Source organism: Eptesicus fuscus, chromosome 19, assembly GCF_027574615.1.
Source record: "Eptesicus fuscus isolate TK198812 chromosome 19, DD_ASM_mEF_20220401, whole genome shotgun sequence".
Lineage (NCBI taxonomy): Eukaryota > Metazoa > Chordata > Mammalia > Chiroptera > Vespertilionidae > Eptesicus > Eptesicus fuscus.
This window is the reverse complement of record NC_072491.1, coordinates 15,338,035-15,362,007: the sequence shown is the minus strand read 5'-3', so window position 1 is coordinate 15,362,007 and position 23,973 is coordinate 15,338,035. Positions and strand designations below refer to the sequence as shown.

Sequence of the window (23,973 nt, the reverse complement as noted above, 5' to 3'; positions counted from 1 at the left end):
TACATATGCTCTTTTTTAAAAAATATATTTTTTTATTGATTTCAGAGAGGAAGGGAGAGGGAGAGATTGAAACATCAGTGGTGAGAGAGAATCATTGATTGGCTGCCTCCTGCATGCCCCCCACTGGGGATCGAGCCCACAACCCAAACATGTGCCCTTGACCAGAATCAAACCTGGGACCCCTCAGTCTTCAGGCTGACACTCTATCCACTGAGCCAACCGGCTAGGGCACATTTGCTCTTTTAAATTCATAACTAGAGCACATCTGCTTGTGGTACTGATAGATGAGCCATAGATGCCAGCTCATTGATGTTTTTTAATTAATTTTGGTTTTCTATATCAGATTTCTAAATAGCAAGATGCTAGATTATTGGGTTTTCCGCTACCTACCTTCAGGGTTTTTTTGTGAGGCTATTAAATAACTTATGCAAATACTTTCTATATAAAATGTTAATTTTCTTCCTTAGTAGATGGACAAAAGGTAATTATAGGGTCAGTAATTGGATGACTAATAAAATTGGAAACAAAAATTAACTTAAAGAAATGCAAATAAAAACCATATACTAATTTAGTAAATATGTAAAAATCAAACTGTTCTATTAAGTGTTCATAATTTTCAATAAAGACATAGTAAAAATGTGTTTAGAAGGTAATGATGTGAGCATTCATACTTGACTACTAGAAATGGTAATTTTTGGTAGGTTTATTGATATTACTTGACATATATCTGGCACTTTTTCCTATCACTTTCTCTTCATAAACTGTTTCTTTAATATTGAACATTAGATTTTTTAATTATGTTCACATTTATAAATACTGTAATTAACATGTTTTATTAATTTTTATCTTAATTTTTATCATTTTCCTTTTGATTAAGTAATAAAAGTAGAGGCGTCAGAGGAATGGTGGCATGAGAGATTCCTTTGGTCTCCCCCCTTGAAGTTTCAACATTTTGAACACTTATAACTCAGCAAAGAATTCCCTGCTCAATGCACAATATTCCTGGAAGATCTGCACATTGAAACATCTTAAGGCGGGCAAGTAGGAGCGAACTGGGGAGGTAAGAAGGGAGAAAAGCTGAGATGAGCCAGAGATGCAGCCCTACAGCTGGGCGTTCACAGGAGGGCTCACCCCAGAGAGGGGAGGAATCAGGTTGTGGCTGGCACTCACTTCCGCCAGGAGAGAGATTCAGTGGGCATTCCCGCAGGAGTGAGCAGTATGAGCTGTGGGTGAGCCTGGTGACCTGGGCAGGGACACAGGTCAGAGATGCTGCTGTAGTTGCCTGGCAGTCAGCATTCCTGACTCAGAAGCTAAGTCGTGGAGGCGTGCTTTGCCTTTGGTGTCCTGTTGTGTAGCACATGATCTGCAAGCTCGAGAACTAGTACCACAGAATCATTTTTTCCCTGAGCAAAGGGTGCACTCTGCGGCTATTTCTGAGCACTGGGAAGACCCCGCAGAAGTCCAAGGTCACCATAACTTGACGGGCAAAACAGCAAAGAAGCTGGCCGGGCTCCCCACACACACACGCATTGTTGTAATGACAGCAGTGCCTGGCTGTGGAGGACAGCACTGGGATTCCACAATTTGGAGTCCAATGCACACCTAATTCCCCTGTGAGATGGCTCCCCGAGACAGCAGGGGGGACCAGAGCACAGTAGAGGAAACCATCTACCCAGGCAGTACTACCCCACAGAGTTCTGAAAAGCCAGAGAAGTGCAAGACAGCTAAAAACTTAAGATTTAGTGCCACCTACTGGAAAATAATAGAAAGGCTTCTGCATAGTAATCTGCTAGAGAGGTACCACTCATAGATGCCTAGACAGAGAAGGAATCCATCAAATAACCATGAATAACCAAGATAGTGAGGCAGCTCAAATAGAAAATGAAAACTCTCCAGAGATCAAACTTAAAGATATGGAATTATGTGACATAAATGACAGAGAATTCAAGATTACAGTTATGAAAAAAATTAACAAGATGCAAGAGAATACAGCCAGGCAATTTAATGATCTCAGAAAACACATCAACAAATAAAACAAGTACTTTACCAAAGAGATTGAAACTTTTAAAAAGAACCAAACAAATTCCAGAGATATAGAATTCAATAAAAATAATTAAGGATGAATAAAAGTATAGGAAATAGAGCCAACCAGATGGAGGACAGAATTAGTGATATCAAAGATAGAAATGATACAGAGGGAAGAAGAGAGATTTGAGCATTAAAAAAAAAAAAAAGAATTCTACTAGAACTATCTGATTCCATCAAAAAGAGCAATATAAATATAATAGGCATACCAGAAGAAGAAAAGAGGGAGAGGGAATGGAGAGGCTATTCAAACAAATAATTGATGAAATCTTTCCAAACCTATGGAAAGAATTAGATCCAAGAAACCAAACACCTAATCACGTCAATCCAAAAGGGCCTTTTCCAAGACAAATTGTATTAAAACTGTCAAAAATTAATGACAAAAAAATTCTCAAGGCAGCAAAAAAAAAAAAAAAAACAGAAGAAAGTAACTTATAAAGGGAAGTCCATTAAGTTATCATCGGATTTCCTAGCAGAAATGCTACAAGCAAGAAGAGAATGGAACCAAATATTCAAATTAATGAAAGAGAAATTACCAGCCAGGAATAATATATCCAGCAAAGTTGTCCTTTAGATATGACGGATTAATCAAGATTTTTCCTGACATACAGAAGCTAAGGATATTTATCACCAGAAGGTCTCCACTGCAGGAAATACTCAAGGGAGTTATTTACCTAAAACAAAAGGTCACAAAATTATGAACAAGATCCACAATAACCTTACAAATAAACAGGGATAATTTGTGACAATAAAAGCATGAAAGGGGCCCTGACCGGTTTGGCTCAGTCGATAGAGCATCAGCCTGTGGACTGAAGGGTTCTAGGTTCGATTCCAGTCAATGGCATGTACCTTGGTTGCGGGCACATCCCCAATAGTGGGTGTGCAGGAGGCAGCTGATCGATGTTTCTTTCTCATCGATATTTCTAACTCTCTATCCCTCTGCCTTCCTTTCTGTAAAAAATCAATAAAATATATAGATATAGATATAGATATAGATTTTTTAAAGCATGAAAGGGGAGGAGATAAAGGTCTGAATTTGCAAAGGAGGATGGGATCAGATACATTAAAAAGAAAAAGGATTACTGTACTAGTACATATGGAACTTGATTTTTCATAAACCTAATGGTAACCACACACACAAAATAAATAAATAGATAGATAGATAGATAAACCAAAACAGACACATGGTTTAAAAGAAGACTAAACAGGAAGCGAGTATGGAATACCACCAAACAAAAACAACAGACAAAAACACAAAGGAAAATAACCAATGGAGGCACAGAACTACCAGAAAACAAAAGATCAAATGGCTATAGGAAATCCTCATACATCAATAATTACCCTAAATCCGTGGTCGGCAAACTGCAGCTCGCGAGCCACATGCGGCTCTTTGGCCCCTTGAGTGTGGCTCTTCCACAAAATACCACGGCCTGGGCGAGTCTATTTTGAAGAAATGGCGTTACAAGAAGTTTAAGTTTAAAAAATTTGGCTCTCAAAAGAAATTTCAATCATTGTACTGTTGATATTTGGCGCTGTTGACTAATGAGTTTGCCGGCCACTGCCCTAAATGAATATGGACTGAATTCGCCAATTAAGAGGCACAGGGTAGCAGATTGGATCAAAAAACAAAACCTAACCATAGTCTACCTTCAGGAGACACATCTAAACTGCAAAGACGAAGTTGGACTCAAAGTGAAAGGGTGGAAAATTATTTTCCAAGCAAATGGCACCCACAGAAAACCAGGTGTAGCCATACTTACATGTGACAAAATAGATTGCAAGGTAACAAAGATAACGAGAGACAAAGATGGACATAACACTTCTTAATATATATATGCACTCAGTCAGAGAGCACCAAAATACATAGAGCAACTACTAACAGAACTAAAGGGAGAAACAGACAAAAACAACAGTCATAGTTGGGAACCTTAATACTCCATTGGCAGCTCTAGATAGATCATCCAAAAAGAAAATAAATATCAGCCTGAAATGACACATTAGACCAAATGGATATAATTTATATTTACAGAGCCTTTCATCACAGAACATCAGAGTATACATTCTCAAGGATACACCATATGTTTGATTACGAAACTAGCCTCAATAAATTCAAGAAGATTGAAATCATACCAAGCATATTCTCTGACCACAATGCTTTGAAATGAGAAATGAAATGCAAAAAGAAAGTAAAGAAACCCACAAACACATGGAGATTAAACAACATACTACTAAAAAATAACTGGGTCAAATAAGAAATAAAAGGTGAGATCAAAAGATATAGAAAGGCAAATGAGAACAATAATATGACATATCAAAACTTCTGGGATGCAGCAGAAGCAGTAATAGGGAAGTTTATATCATTGCATGCCTATCTCAAAAAATAAGCTAACTCCAAGTAAACAAACTAACTTCACATCTTACCAAAAGAACTAGAAAAAGAAGAACAAAAGCAACCCAAAGTCAGCAGAAGAAAGGGAATAATAAAAATTAGAGCATATTTAAGTAGAGAGTAAAAAGAGTATACAGAGCTGGTTCTTTGAAAAGATGAATAAAATTGACAGACCCTTGGCTAGACTCACTAAGGAAAAGGAGAAAAGACTCATATAAACAAAATCAATAATGAAAGACGAAAAGTTACCAAAGGCATCACAGATTTAGAAAGGATCACACTAGAATACTTTGAAAGACTAGATGCCACCAAATTCAATAACCTAGAAGAAATAGGTAAGTTTACAGATATATTTAACATTTATAGACTGAATCATGAAGAATTGGAAAATCTCAATAGACTAATCAACAGTGAGGAAATTGAAAACACCTCCCAAAAAATAAAAGTCCAGGACCAGATGGCTTCATTAGTGAATTCTACCAAACATTCAAAAAAGACTTGATACCCATCCTTCTCAAACTCTTCCAAAAAATTGAAGAAGAGGCAATACTTCCTAACACATTCTACAAGGCCAACATAACCTTGATACCAAAACCTGGCAAGGATGACACACAATAAATTAAACTATAGACAATATCTCCGGTGAATACAGATGTAAAAATCCTAGATAAAATAGGTCTTAGGCTCTATAGCAGCGGTTCTCAACCTGTGGGTCGCGACCCACAGGTTGAGAATTGCTAGCAGGGTCACTTAAGACCATCGAAAAACACAGATATTTACATTACAATTCATAACAGTAGCAAAATTACAGTTATGAAGTAGCAACGAAAATAATTGTATGGTTGGGGGTCACCACAACATGAGGAACTGTATGAAAGGGTCGCGGCATTAGGAAGGTTGAGAACCACTGCTCTAGAGCTAGATGAACAAAGTTTAGTGACACCACTAAATATGGGCCTCTTACAGGACAACGGATCTGATTTCTGTAACAAGTCTGCAGTATGGAAAATAAGGGAGTATTACTATAGGTTGAGAGACTTAAACACACTAACCAAATGAAATACTAAGATTTCCTATGGGTCCTGCTTCAAATAAACCAACTGTAAAAAGACATTTATGAGATACCCAGGGAAATCTGACTATGACTTGGCTAAATTATAATTAATTTCACTGAAGTAATATCATTGTAGTTAGGTAAGAGAATGTCTATCTATATTTCTCTTCATTCACTTGGGGAAGCACACCTATATAGTAGGGCTAAATATATTTACACTAGAGGTCTGGTGCACAAAATTCGTGCACGAGGGAGGGGGGTCCCTCGGCCTGGCCTGCACCCTTTTGCAATCCGGGACTCCACGAGGGATGTCTGACTACCTGCCTGATCGCCCCTAACCACTCGTCTGCCTGCCTGATCACCCCTAACCGCCTCTGCCTGCCTGACTGATCGCCCCTCAACCACTCTGCCTGCCTGCCTGCCTGCCTGATTGCCCCTAACCGGCACTGCCTCGGCCCCCACCACTTTGGCTTTGTCTGGAAGGACATCCGGAATGACGTCCAGAAGATCGTTCGGCTGTCTGGTCTAATTAGCGTGTTATGCTTTTATTATTATAGATTGGTACTTTTTTAAGTTATATGAAAAAGGATAATTCTCAACCTCATATATGATATTTTAATAGGAAAATGTCAAGTTGATGGGATAAACTGCAGGGTACTATTTTAAAGAGTCTGTGAAAGTGAAAAATTATGAGATGAACTTCATTAGAGGTTAAGATAAAAAATGATGCATTAAGGACTCCTAATTCATCCTGAGGTGGATGGAGATCTATTCCCTGAGCTGAGTTGAAGGAGTTAAGCAGGTAGCTAGTGGCAGTGCACTGGCCTGTACCAGGCTGAGAAAAGGTGCTAATAGAAAAAAAAGAATTCTTTAAATATATTTATTAAAGCCATTAAGAACCTAGGAGTCATTGAAGATCAAAAATGATGCATAAAAGTATCATGCCTTTGGCTTGGTTCTCCCCCCCCCCCCCCCCCCGCGCGCTCCCTTCTCCCCCTCCCCTCACCCCCGCCCCGCGCGCTCCCTTCTCCCCCCCCCCTCACCCCCCCCCCCCCGCAACAAGTAGCTGAAGCTAATGCAGAGTTGAGTCCCTTTCAGTCTAAAAATTGAAGTTGCTCCAGAGGTCTGAATAGTCATTTAGCAAACATTTTATATTTAAAGGATAGTGCAGAGAAGCAGCTCTCTAAACCTGTAATCTAAGCGAACAACTGGATCTGAAATCTCTTTCCTTTGTAGTTTTCTAACTTAATTCACTAATGAAAGAATGCCCGTCTTCCTCTTTGTATTTCTTTACCCTTTTATTTCCTTTTTTTATTTTTAATCCTCTAAGCAAACTGTAACCTGAAATCGAATTGTTAATTACACAAAGGATGTTTTGTGCTTAATTTCAAGATCTGGTCATTTTGACTCATTAAATCAACAAACATTCACTGAGATCTCACTCTGAGTCAGAAACTGGGAAATAGAGAGTGAAAAAGAAGAGAAAAGAAACAAAGGGAGGGAGACTTTTTTGCTCTTAAGACACTCAAAATTTGGTGTAGACGATGGGTACATTAATAACCCAAAACAGGATGATAGAGTTATGGTGGTAGTATGCTCATGATTCAGTATTACCGTACTTTCTGGCATATAAGACGACTGGATGTATAAGATTTTCCTGGGTTAAAAAGTCATTTTATACGCTGGAAAATACGGTATATTGGACTATATTGATGGGATTAGATATAATGGATTAGATATATTGGACTACTGTATTTTCCAGCATATAAGACGACTTTTTAACCCAGGAAAATCTTATATGCCCAGTCGTTTTATACGCTGGAAAATACGGTAATTTGATGTATGGTGCGAACATTAAGGATGACTCCTAATGCATCCTGAGATGGATGGAGATCTATTCCCTGAGCTGAGTTGAAGGAGTTAAGCAGGTAACTGGTAGCAGTGCACTGGCCTGTACCAGGCTGAGAAAAGGTGATGTTCAAAATCTGAGGCAGGTTCAGGAGCAAATGGCATGTAAGGAAGCTCCATTAGTGAGCATAGATTCTTTCAGAAAGTTTAACTAAGAAGAGAAAGACCAAGATAGGAAAGCAGAAACAGGTAGGTGTACTGGGCTAGAAAGAAGTTTTCTTTTATGGAAGGGAAAGACCTGAATATGTCATCAGGAGGAGACAAAGGAACCAGAAGAAAGGGAAGGTCTGAAGGGAACAGAGAGAGGGGCTAATAAAAGGACTCCAGGATCCAGAGTGATTGTAGGCCTACTGTGTCCTTGGCTCCCATAATAGAACCTCTAATAAACTTGAACAATCTTCCTAGCAATGGAATAGTTACCCTTCAAAATTTCCTGTTCTCTGGTCACATATATTACTAGAAGTGTATTTGAATGGTTCCATGTCCCAAACTTTGTGATAGGATGTATAGAAAATCAGGGGATACCAAAAATAAGATATAATTTTGTCCCTAATGGTCTTAAGGTTGAAAGAGACAATGTAGGCATTTTTTTAAATGTGCCAACATGTGTGACCCTAGCAATAGCCACACTGTTGACGGATTGAGCGTGCTCTTAGAGGAATATGATTTTTAAAAGTACATGATTCTCGCCCAGCCTGCGTGGCTCAGTGGTTGAATGTCAACCTATGAACCAGAAGGTCAAGGTTCAATTCCAGGTCAGGGCACATGCTGGATTGCTGGCTCAATCAGGTGTGCAGGAGGCAGCCAATCAATGATTCTCTCTCATCATCGATGTTTCTATCTCTCTCCCTCTCCTGTTCTCTCTATAAAAAATATATGTTTTTTAAAGTACATGATTCTCCCTTTCCTAGTAGTGATATGAGGTTCTCTTTTGACTATTAACTTGATAGGAAATTCTTTCTGGTTTTACTCAGAAGTGTATATTTGACCTTTATATATTACACTGTGTTTTTGTGAATTCAAAAATATTGTGTTTTCCCTACTACCATTAAAATGTTGGGGTTTGTGTTGTTTTGAAGAATACATAGGACACTTTAATTTAGTTTCTGAATATTACACGTAGCTCTATGTGGTTAGTTTCTTTTAAAGGGAGAATCTGAAAATTGTTATAAATTTTATCTTGGAAATTAGTTTATCCATTATGTTTAATTTTAGGAAATGGTGCTCTTGCAGAACATTCTGAAAATGTGCATATTTCAGGAGTGTCAACTGGTAAGTCATTTTTTGTAATGTTTAAATTTCATGCATGACTTATATGGTAAATATTGAAAGCCACCTGGTATCTTATGAAGTGATATTTGGCTATAAAAATTATTACTGCTTTTTGCAGCATGTAATAAGGAATGAAGTAACTGGAACATGGAGAAATTCTCATAAGATAAAAATTGATATCTGCATGCCCATGGGTTGATTATATTTTTCCAAATGGACTGCATAATTATTTTTCATAAAAACATTGAGCCAAGAGAAGTTAGCTCAAAATGAATTAGTATTTTCTTTACATACAAAGTTATATGAAATGAAATTTATTAAAATGTAATTTTGAATGTAGCATTAGGCCTTAGAAATTAAGCACTTGGCTTGATTTTTAGATTAGACTACTATACATAAAGCTGTTGTATTTGAGTGCACAATTTATATGCCATTAAAAAGGCACAATTTATATGCCATTAAAAAGCAACTACAATATATTTGTGTCCATGAAATTCAGAAATTCATTGAGTAAATACATCTTCCCACTCATCTAAGCTTTTATAACTTAATAATTCTTAAAGGCCCATAACTATTAAAATGTTCATTCTTAGTGACTTGCACAGTTTTGTTACCATTTTTGCTATCAACTGCAATTACTAGAAGAGCAAAATCTTTTATTTTTGCATATATTAAAATAGTTTCTCACTGTTACTTTATTATTTCCCTATATTTTTAATAAATTTTGTAGTTTAAAAAATTGCACTTAGTGTATTTATCAATCTGATTTCTTCCTGTCATCTTGTTACTTGTTTGGTTGTTTTTTCTCGTATGAAGCAAAGCTAAAAGTTTCTTATGTCTGATTTTTTATTCAGAAAGTTAATAGATTTAACAAATACTCTAAGAGTTAGTATGCACTAGCTAAACACATCAACAAGCTTGGTTTTCTGGTAATGAAAAGCAAAGCAAGTGCCTTAGTAGCCTGTATTAATTCTTTTAGTTTGTTTCACCATTTTCATATGCTATCAAATGGTATATAATTATATACGTCAAGTAAAAATAAGGTTATTTTAAAGATGACTTTAATTTTTCTATTTCAAATAGCTAATGAGAATTGTGATTACTTTTTCAAGTTGTACCTGTGAAGTAAGAAGTTTGTTTACCAACATTTTAATTCACACAATTAAATGGTTATTGTCTAATTCAGTGATTTTCAAAATTTTTGGCTTCAGGATCCCTTTTATGCTTTTAAAAATCTTGAGAACTATATTAGTCCATTTGGGCTTCCATTACAAAATACCATAGACTGGCCCAGCCGGCATGGCTCAGTGGTTGAGTATCAACCTATGAACCAGGATGTCACAGTTTGATTCCGGTCAGGGGCACATGCCCAGGTTGTGGGCTTGATCCCCAGTCGGGGATGTGCATGAGGCAGCCAATCAATGATGTGGCCAAGGTCAACACCCTGATCAGTGACTCTCTCTCATCATTGATGTTTCTATCTCTCTCTCTCTCTCCCTCTCCCTTCCTCTCTGAAATCAATAAAAATATATTAAAAAAGAAAAAGAAAAACAAAGCATCATAGTCAGGAGCCAGTCGAACATGTGCCGCCTTCTCTCCATCAGTGTCATAGAGCTTCTTCACCGCCTGTTTGATCTGGTGCTTGTTGGCCTTGACGTCCACAAAGAACACAAGTGTGTTGTTGTCTTCTATCTTCTCCATGGCTGACTCCATAGTCAGGGGCCATTTGATGATGGCATAGTGGTCAAGCTTGTTTCTCCTGGTGCGCTCTTCCGAGGAATTTTAGGCGGCCTTCGGAGCCTCAGTGTCTTTGACCGTCGGAAGGTGGGTGACGTGCGGATCTCGTTTTTGGTGTGGCTGTGGACGCCTTTCAGCACCGCTTTCTTTGCCTTCAAAGCTTTTGCTTTGGCTTCGGCTTTGGAAGGGGCAGGGGCTTCCTTCTCAGCTTTTGGTGCCATCTTCCTCATCGGGTCTTTGGACCAATATCATACAGAATGCCTTTTGTCCATGTTTCAATGAAGACGGGAAAGAAAGCTTATTGCATTTTGAGTGATAATGAATCCGTGAAGGTTTTTAGGATATCAGAATATAGAAGTAGAACATATGAACTCAAGAAACTATCCTTTAAATGAAGAAAGTGAGTAGAGAATATAAACAGTACATTTTTTAAAAGATCACACACATTAGTTTAGGATATTACTGATTTTAAAGGCATTATCTGTCTCCAGAAAGTTTATGAGACACTTAAGCTTTTAAAGTAGAGTGCTCCCTTTAAGTTTCAGAAAGAAAAGTAATGGTTGTATTGTAAGTTTTACATATTATACTTTAATATTATATGCTATGTTATTACATCTTATTTATGTTTTATTCAGTATGTTTTGTGTAGTATATTTCTGTATTATATAATTACTAGAGGCCCAATGCACGAAATTCGTGCATGGAGCTCGGCCCTAACAGCTGAGGTCTCTGTCCCAGCCCTCACAGCCCCGGCTTCGTCCGAAAGGACGTCCAGAAGGTCATTAGGCTGTCCAGTCTAATTAGCATATTACGGTTTTATTATTATAGATAATATTTAATGTATTATCAAATATTTATTGAACAATTATATATTTATAGCATAGTTATTATGCATTATAATTTTATATTGTACTAGAGGCCCAGTGCACGAAATTCGTGCATGGGAAGGGGGGTGTCCCTCAGCCCAGCCTCTACCCTCTCCAATCTGGGACCCCCTTGGGGGATGTCCAATGACCAGCAGTCAGACATCCCTCTCACAATCTGAGACTCCTGGCCCTTAACCACTCGCCTGCCTGCCTGCCTGATTGGCCCCTGACCGCTTCTGCCTGCCAGCCTGATTGCCCCCTAACCACTCCCCTGCTGGCCTGATTGACACCTAACTGCTCCCCTGCCGGCCTGATGGCCCCCAACTGCCCTCCCCTGCTGGCCCGATGGTCCCCAACTGCCCTCCCCTGCCAGCCCGATGGTCCCCAACTGCCCTCCCCTGCCAGCCCAATGGCCCCAAACTGCCCTCTCCTGCCAGCCAGATCGCCCCCAACTCCCCTTCCTTGCCGGCCCGATGGCCCCCAACTGCCCTCCCCTGCCAGCCCGATGGCCCCCAACTACCCTCCCCTGCCAGCCCAATGGCCTCCAGCTACCCTCCCCTGCCAGCCCAATGGCCCCCAACTACCCTCTCCTGCCAGCCAGATCGCCCCCAACTTCCCTTCCTTGCCAGCCTGATGGCCCCCAACTGCCCTCCCCTGCTGGCCCGATGGCCCCCAACTGCCTTCCCCTGCTGGCCCGATGGTCCCCAACTGCCCTCCCCTGCCAGCCTGGTCGCCCCCAACTGCCCTCCCCTGCCGGCCTGGTTGCCCCCAACTGCCCTCCACTGCAGGCCTGTTCGCCCCTAACTGCCCTCCCCTGCTGACCTGGTCACCCCCAATTGCCCTCCCCTGCAGGCCTGGTCGCCCCCAACTACCCTCCCCTGCCAGCCCAATCACCCGCAACTGCCCTCCCCTGCTGGCCCAATCACCCCCAAATGCCCTCTCCTGCTGGCCTGTTCGCCCCCAAATGCCCTCTCCTGCTGGCCTGATTGCCCTCAACTGCCCTCCCCTGCCAGCAATCTTGTGGTGGCCATCTTGTGGTGGACATCTTGTGACAACGTGGGGGCAGCCATCTTGTGATGATGTTAGGGCCTCGCGCAAGGGCCACCTAGGCTTTTATTAGTATAGATTATTATAATAAACAGTAAATGAACTCAACATTAGAACAGTAAATGTGAGTCCTGGGACCATAGACAGAGCAGGTCATAATGTGATGGAGTATACGATGCTTAGCTGGCAAAGTGAAGTCCATCTGCTGGAGTGAATGGGCCAGATCCAGTGGAGGTATAAAAAACGAGTTCTATTTAAACATTTGACATTTTCTTTTCCACTCAGTAACTCTGAGAATAATCCTTTCTCACTTTAAGAATATTTATTGAGTGTGGTAGCATTTTAATTACTGGTAATTTGGTTAAGGCATGAATTTGGATTGGATGTACTGTGAAACTGTTGTGCAAAAAACAGTCATTTAGCAGGTGAGCAAACTGGACTTTGGATTTTAGTTGCCTAATAGCCCCATAGAAGTTAGGGGTGATTTGATCTTACACTGCAGTGATAGAAATATAGTATTCAGAAAAGTAGATGATAGCTCTTCTTTACTCCTCCCTTAAACATATTCTGAGTAGTGTTTATTTCTGAGTAGTGTTTATTCCTGACGGCAGACACTAAGGTTGGAACACTTTCGGAAGAAGATGTAAATACACTAAAAATTATGTCAAAGCTGATAGAGGTGGCTTAAAACATTGTGCGCCCTGAGGCCATCTGTCTGTTCAGGGGCCGATTTCTGCCTTACCTCTTCTATGTTTCCAGCAAGAATCACAGTAAACTTCAAAAATTAATAATCTTTACCATTTCAGAAATAGGAATAGTAGCTTGTTTAGCATTTTAGTCTTTTGTAGTGCTTAAAATTGGAAAATGTAGGTATCATATTAATAGTTTTTATGCCCTTTCAGTGAAAAACATTGTCCTTTTATGCCCTGAAAAAAAGGTATAAAAGGTTGAATCTTCATATTATTCTTATCATATGCTTTGCTAGCAAAATTCAAATTTATTCTTACTCCTTGGAAATTTAGAATAAAGCTGGTTAGATAGTTCCATTAAGACTATTCTTCTATCTTATTCATATTATGCTGTGACCCTGTTGGAACTAGAAAAACTAGGTGTTGGTTTTTTTTTCTATTTTCCCTTCTATATTTTTCCATACTTTTGCCTCTTTTGACTTTTTAAAATATTTTACTACCATATAGTCCTTGATTGTTATTTCTTTAGTGACCTTCAAGAAACCAAGGAAATATCTGCCTTGATTAGAGCTAATGATCAAGTGCAATATTTTGGTCCTTAAAAAAACATTGCTTAGAATAATAGAAATAAAAGTAGGAATAAATATTACTGCATTTATTCTTAAGTAACTGTGCTAATGTAGAATTTATTATAATTAAATCTGCATTTAATTATAAGCAGCGGGATATAGGATTTCCTGCTTGCAGTACAAATGTGTGGTTTTTGCTAACAGGTCTGAGAGTAATGAGAGAGAATCCTAAGTATGAGTGATAGATTCATGTAAGTTTATATACTTGCACTGATTCATACCTTTTATTTTTTATTCTTTATATATATTTTATTGATCTCAGAGAGGAAGGGAGAGGGAGAGACAGAAGCATCAATGATGAGAGAGAATCATTGATCAGCTGCCTCCTGCATGCCCCCTCCTGGGGATCAAGCCCGCAACCCAGGCTTATGCCCTGACAGGTTGGGAATCCAACCGTGACCTCCTGGTTTGTAGGTTGACGCTCAACCACTGAGCCACATCGGTCAGGCTGAATTATACCTTTTAAATGATCATTTAAATCTTTCCCATCTTAGAGTAGTAAATATTGCTGTTAGAGTGCTCGTAATTATTTCCTGGAGAAGTTCGTTTTATCAATTCTTGAGAAAATGAGAATGAAATTTGGAGGAATTCTAAGGGAAGTAGGCATGTTCAATCTCTGTCTCCTCCCAACTCTGTCCATCCTCAGTGACAAGCTCAGCTCAGGTACCAGGTGATCAGAAAACCTATTCGAGGAATCTGGACAGCAAAGGGTCAAAGAAATCAAGACCCTAGGTGTGGACAGCAAACCCAGCCAAGCCGCAGGAAGAGGACTTTCAGACAGAAGTGGCTTCTTCCTAGCATGAGCCTCTTGTGTTTGCTGTTGAGGTTGCAGGGCTGAGCTATGTCGTATGTGACAGTCTGACAAATATTCTTGTATTTCATCTTCATCTTGCAGATCCTGACACTCACTGATCACTTGCCCAGTGTTCTCAGTGGCCCAGAGACTTCATACCAACATGCTTGCTTTCTAAACTCTTTCTGTACGTTAACCATCTTTCAGTCACTCAGCCTTCTCTTTTCCCTTTTCGCTTTTTCCTTTGAAATATCTCCCTCAGCCTTCACTATATTCCCTATTGCTACTCTTCTACCCAATGCTCTGATGATCTTGCATATAATTAATGTGGATATTTACATGTTTTATTAAAGGTAGGCTCTAGAATGATGTTTATAAAGATTGTTTTTTATTCCAGAGAGACTAAGAAGCATTTCAGTCCTGCCTACAATTCCTGCATATATTTGTAGCTATAGGAATCATTCTGTAGAAGTTTTAAATCTAAGTATACCCTCTTTCTCTATGTTATTTTTTTAATCTTTATTGTTGAAAGTATTACATAGGCCCTCCTTTTCCCCCCATTAACGTCTTCTAGTCCACTCCTGCCTCCAGACCCTCACCACCCATTGTCTGTGTCCACAGGTCATGCATATATGCATACAAGTTCATTGGTTGATCTCTTCCCCCCCACCCTCCCCTGCCTTCCCTCTGAGGTTCAACAGTCTGTTCATGCGTCTATGTCTCTGGGTCTGTTTTTGATCATCAGTTTATGTGGTTCATTAGATGCCACATATGAGTGACATCATGTGATACTTAGCTTTCTCTGACCGGCTTATTTAGCTTATGTCTTTTCTCTCCATGTTAGTATAGGAACAGTAGATCTTTTTTCTAAAATAGGCCACTTTTATCTTTCCTGAATTTCAGTCAAGGTACTCCCGCCCCCGGTATTGTTCCAGCTGTCAGAGGGAGCTCCCTACGAGGCAGTTGTGTGTCCTCGGGGTTAAGAGCACACACAGCCTCTGCAGCCTGTTGCCTGGGTCCCAGTCCCAGTTGTGACACTTACTACCTTTTTGTGATCTTGGGAAAATTACTTAATTTTTGGTGCCTCCACTTTTTTCCTCGTCTGTTAAATAGGGATAATAATACTAAGAATTAAATGAGAAAAGGAAGTACCTAACACTTTGTAACAGCAGCAGCAGCTTGGGATCCACAGATCTGACCACACATTGCCTCACATTAAGTCACAGGCCTTGAACCTCTGAGCCATAAATTTCTGACCTGCAGCAGAAATCTCATTTTTAATACTGTGCACCATTCTTGGCCTTCCAGTTTTCAAACTGCTACCCTTCTCCTAAATTAACAGTCAGACAGTAGGTATCTGGTTTTGATACTGATCACCTAACTACATATTCTGGTTTTTCTCAGTCAAAGTGCCTTTTATTGCTTGCATAGGCACAGTACATTGTGGGCAAAAGTAAACTTACAGTTGTGAGTATGTAAATTTATTTTTGTGTTATTTTTATTTATTTGTATTATGTAAACCTACTTTTGCCCACTCATCTTTCAGTATTCTGCTTTATGATTTACTTGTTAACCTTCAGGATCATTCTTGTTCTCATCTCATATGGCTATTCAACAGTTACCATTTGCTTACTGTTTTTTATTTTGGAGATATTTTAAAGTACCTTTATTTCTATTGGGATCAGATCAAGCCCTTATTCGTATTCTCAGCATTTTTAATTGTTTTTGTATTTATCAAGCAAAATTGAGTTAATATTTCTAAGACACTCATTATTGTGAAAAATAAGATGGCCAAATGATAGGGGCCACCATTGACTATAAATGCTACCCTTTATTTATGAACAGGGTGAGATTTATTCCATAGTGAAACTCTCACAAAACTAGCAGAACCAGATCAACACTGTGGTTTAGAACAGAAGAGATTCCTTTTCTAAAGCAAGGTTTTGTATGTGTCTCAACCCCATTCTTCCCCTGGCTTCTCCCCATGTCAGATAACCAGTTAATCATGGCATCCTTTCTCATTCTCCCCAGAGCAGAGTGGTGCCCAGTTACATGCTGGATGAAGAGGCACTGCGTTCTTTCCCACACAGCCTTCGTAGCCGTCTCAGTACCGCACTCCTGCTGTTACTGCCAACCGACCAGTCTGACTTGGCATATTAGATGGTGTTACTCATTGACAGTTTACCGTAATTCAAGCCGTGTGCTAAGTCCTTTACCAAAATAACCCTAGTTAATCCTTGTAGCACTCTATGCAGTAGGTAGTGTCTTAATCCCCATTTACAAGTGAGACAGTGGAGTCTTAAGTATTAGCAAATTGACTACAACACGTAACCAAAAATCTTTTATGTGAAAAGGTGTAATATAAATTAATAACGTTAAATGTAATACACTAAGAAAAATGAAATTACAGTTGATGGTAGGTGCTGGAGCTAAAGTGTTATGATGAATTGGGAATGGAAAATTCTTATAAGAAACTGAAATAATGAAAAAATAGAGGACTCAAGAGGAAGCCAATTGGAAGATTGGGGCAAATGTGTAAAAGATAAAACAGGCCTAAGGAGTGGTGAAGGCAGTCTCAATTTCCGACTTTGAAATTTTGAGTTTTAGTCATTGTAGGGCCTGGCTTTACTTTATTTCCTGTGCTTAAAAATCTTTGAGATTGCCTGTGGTATTCTTAAAGTAGACTTCCTTTTTATTTGAATTAGATGAAGTGACTATTTAACTAAATGATGCCTAAGACAGTAAGGATTAAGAATCCCCTTATTTGTGGGTGGTACATTCCAAGACCCCCAGTGAATGCCTGAAACAGTAGATGGTACTAAACACTATATATACTGTTTTATCTATACATACACAACTGTGATAAAGTTTAATTTATAAGTTAGGCATGTAAGAGATTAACAACAATGACTAATAATAAAATAGGACAATTATAACAATAGTAGAGGCCCGGTGCATGAAATTTGTGCTCTCAGGAGGGGGCGCTCAGCCCGGCCTGTGCTCTCTTGCAATCCGGGAGCCCTTGGGGGATGTCTGACTGACAGCTTAGGCCCGCTCCCCACGCCATCAGTCTGACATCCTTAGCACTGCGGCGGAGGCAGGAGAGGCTCCTGCCACCACCGCTATGCTCGCCAGTAGTGAGCCGGTCTTCTGGCTGAGCGGCGCTCCCCCTGTGGGAGTGCACTGACCACCAAGGGGCAGCTCCTGCATTGAGCATCTGCCCCTGGTGGTCAGTGCACATCATAGCAACTAGTCGTTCTGCCATCGGGCTGAAACTGGCTCTCTGACATCCCCCAAGGGGTCCCGGATTGTGAGAGGGCGCAGGCCAGGCCGAGGGACCACACCAGTGCACGATTGGGGTCAGGGAGGGACGGGGGAGGTTGGCCATCCGGGGAGGGACCACAGGAGGGCTCCAGGGCATGTCCAGCCCGTCTCACTCAGTCCTGATCGGCCAGACCCCAGCAGCAAGCCAACCTACCGGTTAGAGTGTCTGCCCCCTGGTGGTGAGTGCATGTGATGGCAACTGGTCAACCAGTTGACTATCTGCCCCCTGGTGGTCAGTGCACATCAAAGCGAGCGGTTAAGTGGCCTTAGCATATCATTAGCATGTTATGCTTTGATTGGTTGAACGGCTGAATGGCCGAACGGACACGTAGCATATTAGGCTTTTATTATATAGGATACTGTCATAAAAGTTATGAGACTTGCTCGCTCTCTCTCTCTCTCTCTCTCTAATAATCTATCTGATAACAGAAACAACTACTGAATGTCTAACAAGAGGATAGCATAAACAGGGACAAAGGGATGATTCATATTCCACATGGGACAGAGCAGAGTGGCATGAGATTTCATCACGCTATTCAGAATGGCGCAACATTTAAAACTTATAAATTGTTTATTTCTGTATTTTCCCAATTAATAACTATGGATCCTGGTTGACCATGAATAGCTGAACAATGGAAAGCGAAGCCTCAGTTAAGAGAGGAACTGCTGTATATAGGATATAAAGAGAAGGATTAGAGAAACACCCAGTTCTGGTCATGTTGAATTGAGGTTGGAATATCCAGCGGGCATTTGACTATGCAAAATCTCTGGGCTAGAGATTTTAAACCCATGAACCTTAAGTATAGCAGTAAGTATAGGAGTGAATGAGATCTTCCATAGAAAAGAAGAAGAGCAGGAGTCGGGAATGAGCCATGAACACCAGCGTATGAGGAGCTGACTAAGGAAGGCAGATCTAGTGCTAGAGAACTAACACGGTCAAGAGTTAGGAGAAGAACCAACAGAGGTGATGTCAGCAAAGTCAAGGTAGCAAAGTATCAAAGAAAAAATTATCACTGTCAAGTGCTCCAGCGAGATCAAGTACCATGAGGACTGAGGGTCCAATGGATTTGGCAGTGAGGTCAGCAATGGTCTTTGCCTGCTAGCAAGACTTTTATGGAGTTAATCATTGGAGTTCAGTTTCATTGGGTCAAAGGGAAAATGCAAAGCAAGGAAATAAGGAAAAATGTATCAATGCCTCCTGATGAACTAGCAGAAATATAGTAGAAATATATCAATATGATCGGGAATGAGGGCAAGATTTAGGGCTGAAATAGACCTTGGAGATATGCAAGTAGCAATTCCTTAATTTGATACATGAGGAAACCAAGACCCAAAAAGATTTAGTAGTTTACATTATGACAAAGCCACTAAATTTAGGTTTTCTGATTCCAAATCTACCTGTATATTGGTGCAAACTATTAACCCAAAAAGGAGGAAAAAGTATTTTTAATGGTTTCTAATGTTAATCTTACTGTTTTCACATTTGAATTTATTCTTTCTTGGGTAGAAAAGGGAGTAAGTTGTGATTGTACTAGAGAATATCTACGTGCCCCCAATGTATTGTACGTGCAGAAATGTGTTGATAAAAAGCCACTGGCTGGATCTGAAACCAAATGCCAAATTCAGTCATGTTGCAAATATGCAAAATTAACATATCAAAATCTATATGAATAACCAGGTATGGGAGAAACATTATGATATTATAGTTTTGTTTTTAAAGTACTTTTTGAATTAGAAATGTAAAATACTACATTTTAAGATAACCATTCTTATTTATGGGAGATGGTTCTTACTACTATCCTTGGGCAATTGTGTGAAAATATTCATAACAGTATTTTTGAGCATTCATATCAGAACATAAATTCTTTAGTTTTTGGTATAAGAGCACCACCTATGGGTTTCTCAGGTATTTGGGGGGGAAGTTTTTTAAACAAAACCTAATAAAATAAAAAGCTAATAAAACTTTTTCTCATTTTCCCTATAACTAGTCTATTCATTTATTTAAAAGTTAACAATTGTCTGCTTTGTCATAAATTATTCTCCTAGTTTTTAGATGTATCTATCTCATTGCTGTTAAATCAGCAAATAAGTATTTATGTACTTATATCTCAGTGCCGTATTATGATTTTAAGTTAAATATAATTGAATCCAGAATTATTATCTTTAACGTAGATGAATCTTTTAATGAATATGAGCAATTTTCTACATTCTTGGGGAGGAGTGATGATTATTTTTTCTTGTTTATTTGTATGCTTGTTTGTATCTTCATGAACTTAAGAATTCTTTAATATATAATTCCAGAATGCTTTGGCAAGAGATATAAAGAAAAAAGTCTTCTGAAATGACTTAGGATATCTTTTCATTAATTATTGTAATGGTAACTCATTAGAGCAGCAATTTTCAACCGGGGTGCTGCAAGAATTTTTAAAACATGCACTAGCTGACTATTTAATCCCTTAGATTGACCTCTCTTCCCTTAGATTGTCAAATTAAAAAATGACAACAGCCAACACAATCGCTGTCTGGTGTGAATGAATCAAAATTATACCTATTTCTTTTGTCAGAAAAATTTTGTACTTTTGGTGTGCCGCAGAATTTTAATAAGTAGTTAATATGTGCCATGAGATGAAAAAAGTTGAAAATCGCTGCATTAGAGCATAGTTAGAAGCAAAACTCTAGCATTCCATTGTGGTTAAGCTCTTAAAATAGAATCACATTTGTTTAAAATTAGTCTTTTTCTAAAGGGTCATATTAAAATTAAATTTTTATAAGGGAAATTTTCATCAATGAAATCTAACTACCACAAAATCATTCTAAGCTTTGACTGTGGGTAGGCAATCAGATTGTGCTAGGTTCTTGATATGTCCTTTTGTTCTGTGCCAGGACACTCTCTGTTCTGAAAGTGATTGAAAACAAGATCCCTTTGGCAAGGTACCCTAACTCCAGGAATAGACCCATTTCATTTTAGGCATGAACATTTTTTCTGCAGCAAAATGACCTTTTAAAACCTTAATTGCATGTGTGTGTGTGTGTGTGTGTGTGTGTGTGTGTGAGAGTTTTTCAGGGAATGGGTTATTCTATAGAAATAAGGATTACTAAATTGAGCAGTATAGCTTTCTTTATTTTGATCATTGTGGATAAAAACTTCATAGTATACTTCCTAGCATTCTAGCCTAAATGGAACAGATTATAACCTCTATTACGAGAGAGAGAGAGAGAGAGAGAGAGAGAGAGAGAGAGAGAGAGAGAGAGAGAGAGAGAGAGAGAGGAGAGAGAGAGAGAGAGTCATTATTTCAAATTATTATTGTATAGGGATACTTGCCTTTCTACAAATTGGGTTACCTAAATTTTAAACTAGCAGCAGAACCCAAAAAGCATGACATTTCAACCCACATATTGTATCAGGCCCTTTACTTGCAGTGATTCATTTATTCACTCAACTCCTTTAGCTAAGTATGACTAATCCTATATAATAAAAGCCTCATATGCAAATCGACCGAACAGTGGAACCACCGGAGGAACAACCGGTTGCTATTATGCGCACTGACCACCAAGGGGCAGATGCTCAACACAGGAGCTATCCCCAGCCCACAGGCCCCAGGCCAGTCAAGGCAGGTGCCAGCGGGGGCCCCCTGATCACCCCGAGTGTCACCTCCCTCTGGCAGCAGCGGCAGGGGGCAGGGCCAGCAAGCAGGTGGCGCCAGGCCAGCCAAGGCGGGTGCCAGCAGGGGCCCCCTGATCGCCCCACCGGTCGCCCCACAGATCAGTCCTGATCACCGGCCAGGCCAAGAGAACACTCTCCTTATATCATAACTAGAGGCCCGATGAATTTCATGCATCGGGCCTCTAGTTATGATATAAGGAGAGTGTTCTCTTACCTTTGGGAAGACAGGCGGTATTGAACAGGCTCTGAGCACTCATGGTTTTTGAGTTCAGCACATACTTTCTATTTTTCTGAGCATTGCACCCATCACTTCCGATGACTCTGTGTACCCCTGGCCGCTACTCTTCTAATTTGCTGCTTCTAATCTGTTACTTTAAAAATCAGATAATGCAATTTGTCTAAGTTATATCAACTAAGAGGTTCTAGCATATTAAATTTTACTGAAGGCTTAAACATTTATTATATATATTTGTAGCCCAGTGACTTTTTTAAATTGAAAGAGAATAAGTTGTCAGATTATGAGCTGAGTTATGAATAGGTAAAATGTTAAGTGTATTACTGTGGGAGCTCAAGATAGTCAAGGAGAATGATCCAGGAAAGTGTTAGTAGTAGTTTGAACTTATTCTATATTTTTCTATGATATTCAGATATCTAATCACATAATGATATTTTAATCACTATTTCAAGCCTTTATTTTAAAAATAATTTAGGAATTATTCTTGACCCTGTAATACAATTGGAAGTATTATGAATAAGTTCACTACTTTGCAGTAATTTTGAAATGATGTTGGCTGTCTTTATCCAATCATTCACTAACTTTTTAACAATCCAGCTTATTATTATGTTTATATATGCTTTCCCTTAATTATTTTACTCCTAAGACCACTTATATCAGAGTCTTTTATTTAACGTGCCCAAAAAGTAAAATAGTACTCCTAAGGATCTACGCACAGTAGTTTAGTAAACATTGAATTTTAGGTAGTTAATAATAAAGAAAATAAATGTAAAAGGTGAGTTTTGAAAAAAGATGGATGGGTGGGTGGTGGGTGGAGGACCCAATTGATTGATCTCCATGACTAAAGCTAACAATTCTGACTATTAAACTGTTATTCAAAGGCCCACTTTGAAAACCTCCATGCCCCCTCAAAATGTGTACTTAATTAGGATAAGATGCTTTGACTAAAAGGAAGGAAAGTATCTCATTAGAATAATAAAAGCTTTTTAAAGTTAATACCATATTTTACTGTATATGATTTTATGTCTGAAGTGTTGTTTGTGTTTTAAAAATGAGCACTGATTTCCTTAATGTTTTGTCTTAAAGTATGATAATTAGCTAAGATTGCTTTGGCTGTCTTCCAGCTTGTGGAGAAACTCCCGAACAGATTCGAGCCCCGAGCGGTATAATCACCAGTCCAGGCTGGCCTTCCGAGTATCCCGCCAAGATCAACTGCAGCTGGCTCATCAGGGCAAACCCAGGGGAAATTATTACGATAAGGTAGTTCTGGCATCTTGCTGTATTATTGCACACTTTTATTACAAAATAATTCCGTTTCCAAGTATCAACACTCAACATACAAAAAGATGATTTTCAGGAAATGTAATCAATGATCGTTATCAGTATCATCTTAAGGGTCAGAATAATAGCCCCTCCTTTCCCTGCTTTTAGGACATGTGTTGTGAACTCCTGCTGGTGGGAGTGGATTTGCACTGAGTCATTCATATTTTTCTAGGCCACTTTTTAACAAAAGGTACACATTTGCAAAATAGCTTATTAGGTTCAAGAGTGTAATTTTTGGCCCTGGGACAAATACACAAAACTCACTCATCCACTTGGAGATCTAGCCCATAACGTCAGCCTCATTAGTAGAGTCCTCTACCTTAATGAGTTAAAACAATAATAGGGATGTCTGTGTGTGTATATATACACACGTACGAAACTTGAAACAAGCTGATAATGGATAAATGTCGTGTTTAGAAAAACAAACCTGTTTTCACTTTGAAACGAAAGAACAGTGGTTAAGAGGACAAGGTTGAAAAGATATTCCTAGGGAAAATAGCTAGCAGTTTAAGATTCTGAGAATAAATATAAGTAAGGAAAAATTAAGGTTCGTTTTAAAAACATTTAAAATTGCAGAGAAACACTGTGGGGATAAGATATTCAGGAGAAAATATTTAGTGGAACTAGATATTGCTTGCTTATGGAAATTATATCAAGGCTCTCTGGTGGGGGTGGGGGTGGGGGGGCTTGCCTGAAGGAGAAGGAAAAAAAAATAGTGTGCCTCAACAAAGAACCGCAGCTGGCACTGACACACAGATAAGGATGCCATTCCTGCCACAGAGCAGAGACAGCGTCTGCAGCAGCACCCAGGGCCTTGACATTCCTCCATTATCTCATTTCTGTAGGTAAGAAGCACGGAATTTTAGAATTAGAAGAAACTTGGCAGATCATAGACTTAAACCCCTTCACTTAACGTTGATTAAAAGGAGATTGTAAATGTAGCCTTTCGTATCTTTCC

At 39.3% G+C, this 23,973-nt stretch overlaps 1 protein-coding gene across 2 annotated transcripts in view; it reads left to right on the top strand.

The window, feature by feature from the left end:
- The window catches only part of LRP12 (LDL receptor related protein 12), a 51,823-nt gene that overhangs the window by 16,697 nt on the left and 11,153 nt on the right, over positions 1-23,973 (top strand). The window contains exons 2-3 of one of the 2 annotated variants that reach the window (XM_054708413.1): positions 8,652-8,708; positions 22,817-22,952. In XM_054708413.1, coding sequence (XP_054564388.1) covers positions 8,652-8,708; positions 22,817-22,952 — 193 coding nt within the window. The remainder of the gene's footprint in view (positions 1-8,651; positions 8,709-22,816; positions 22,953-23,973) is intronic. The other variant, XM_008148467.3, reaches the window with a different exon arrangement.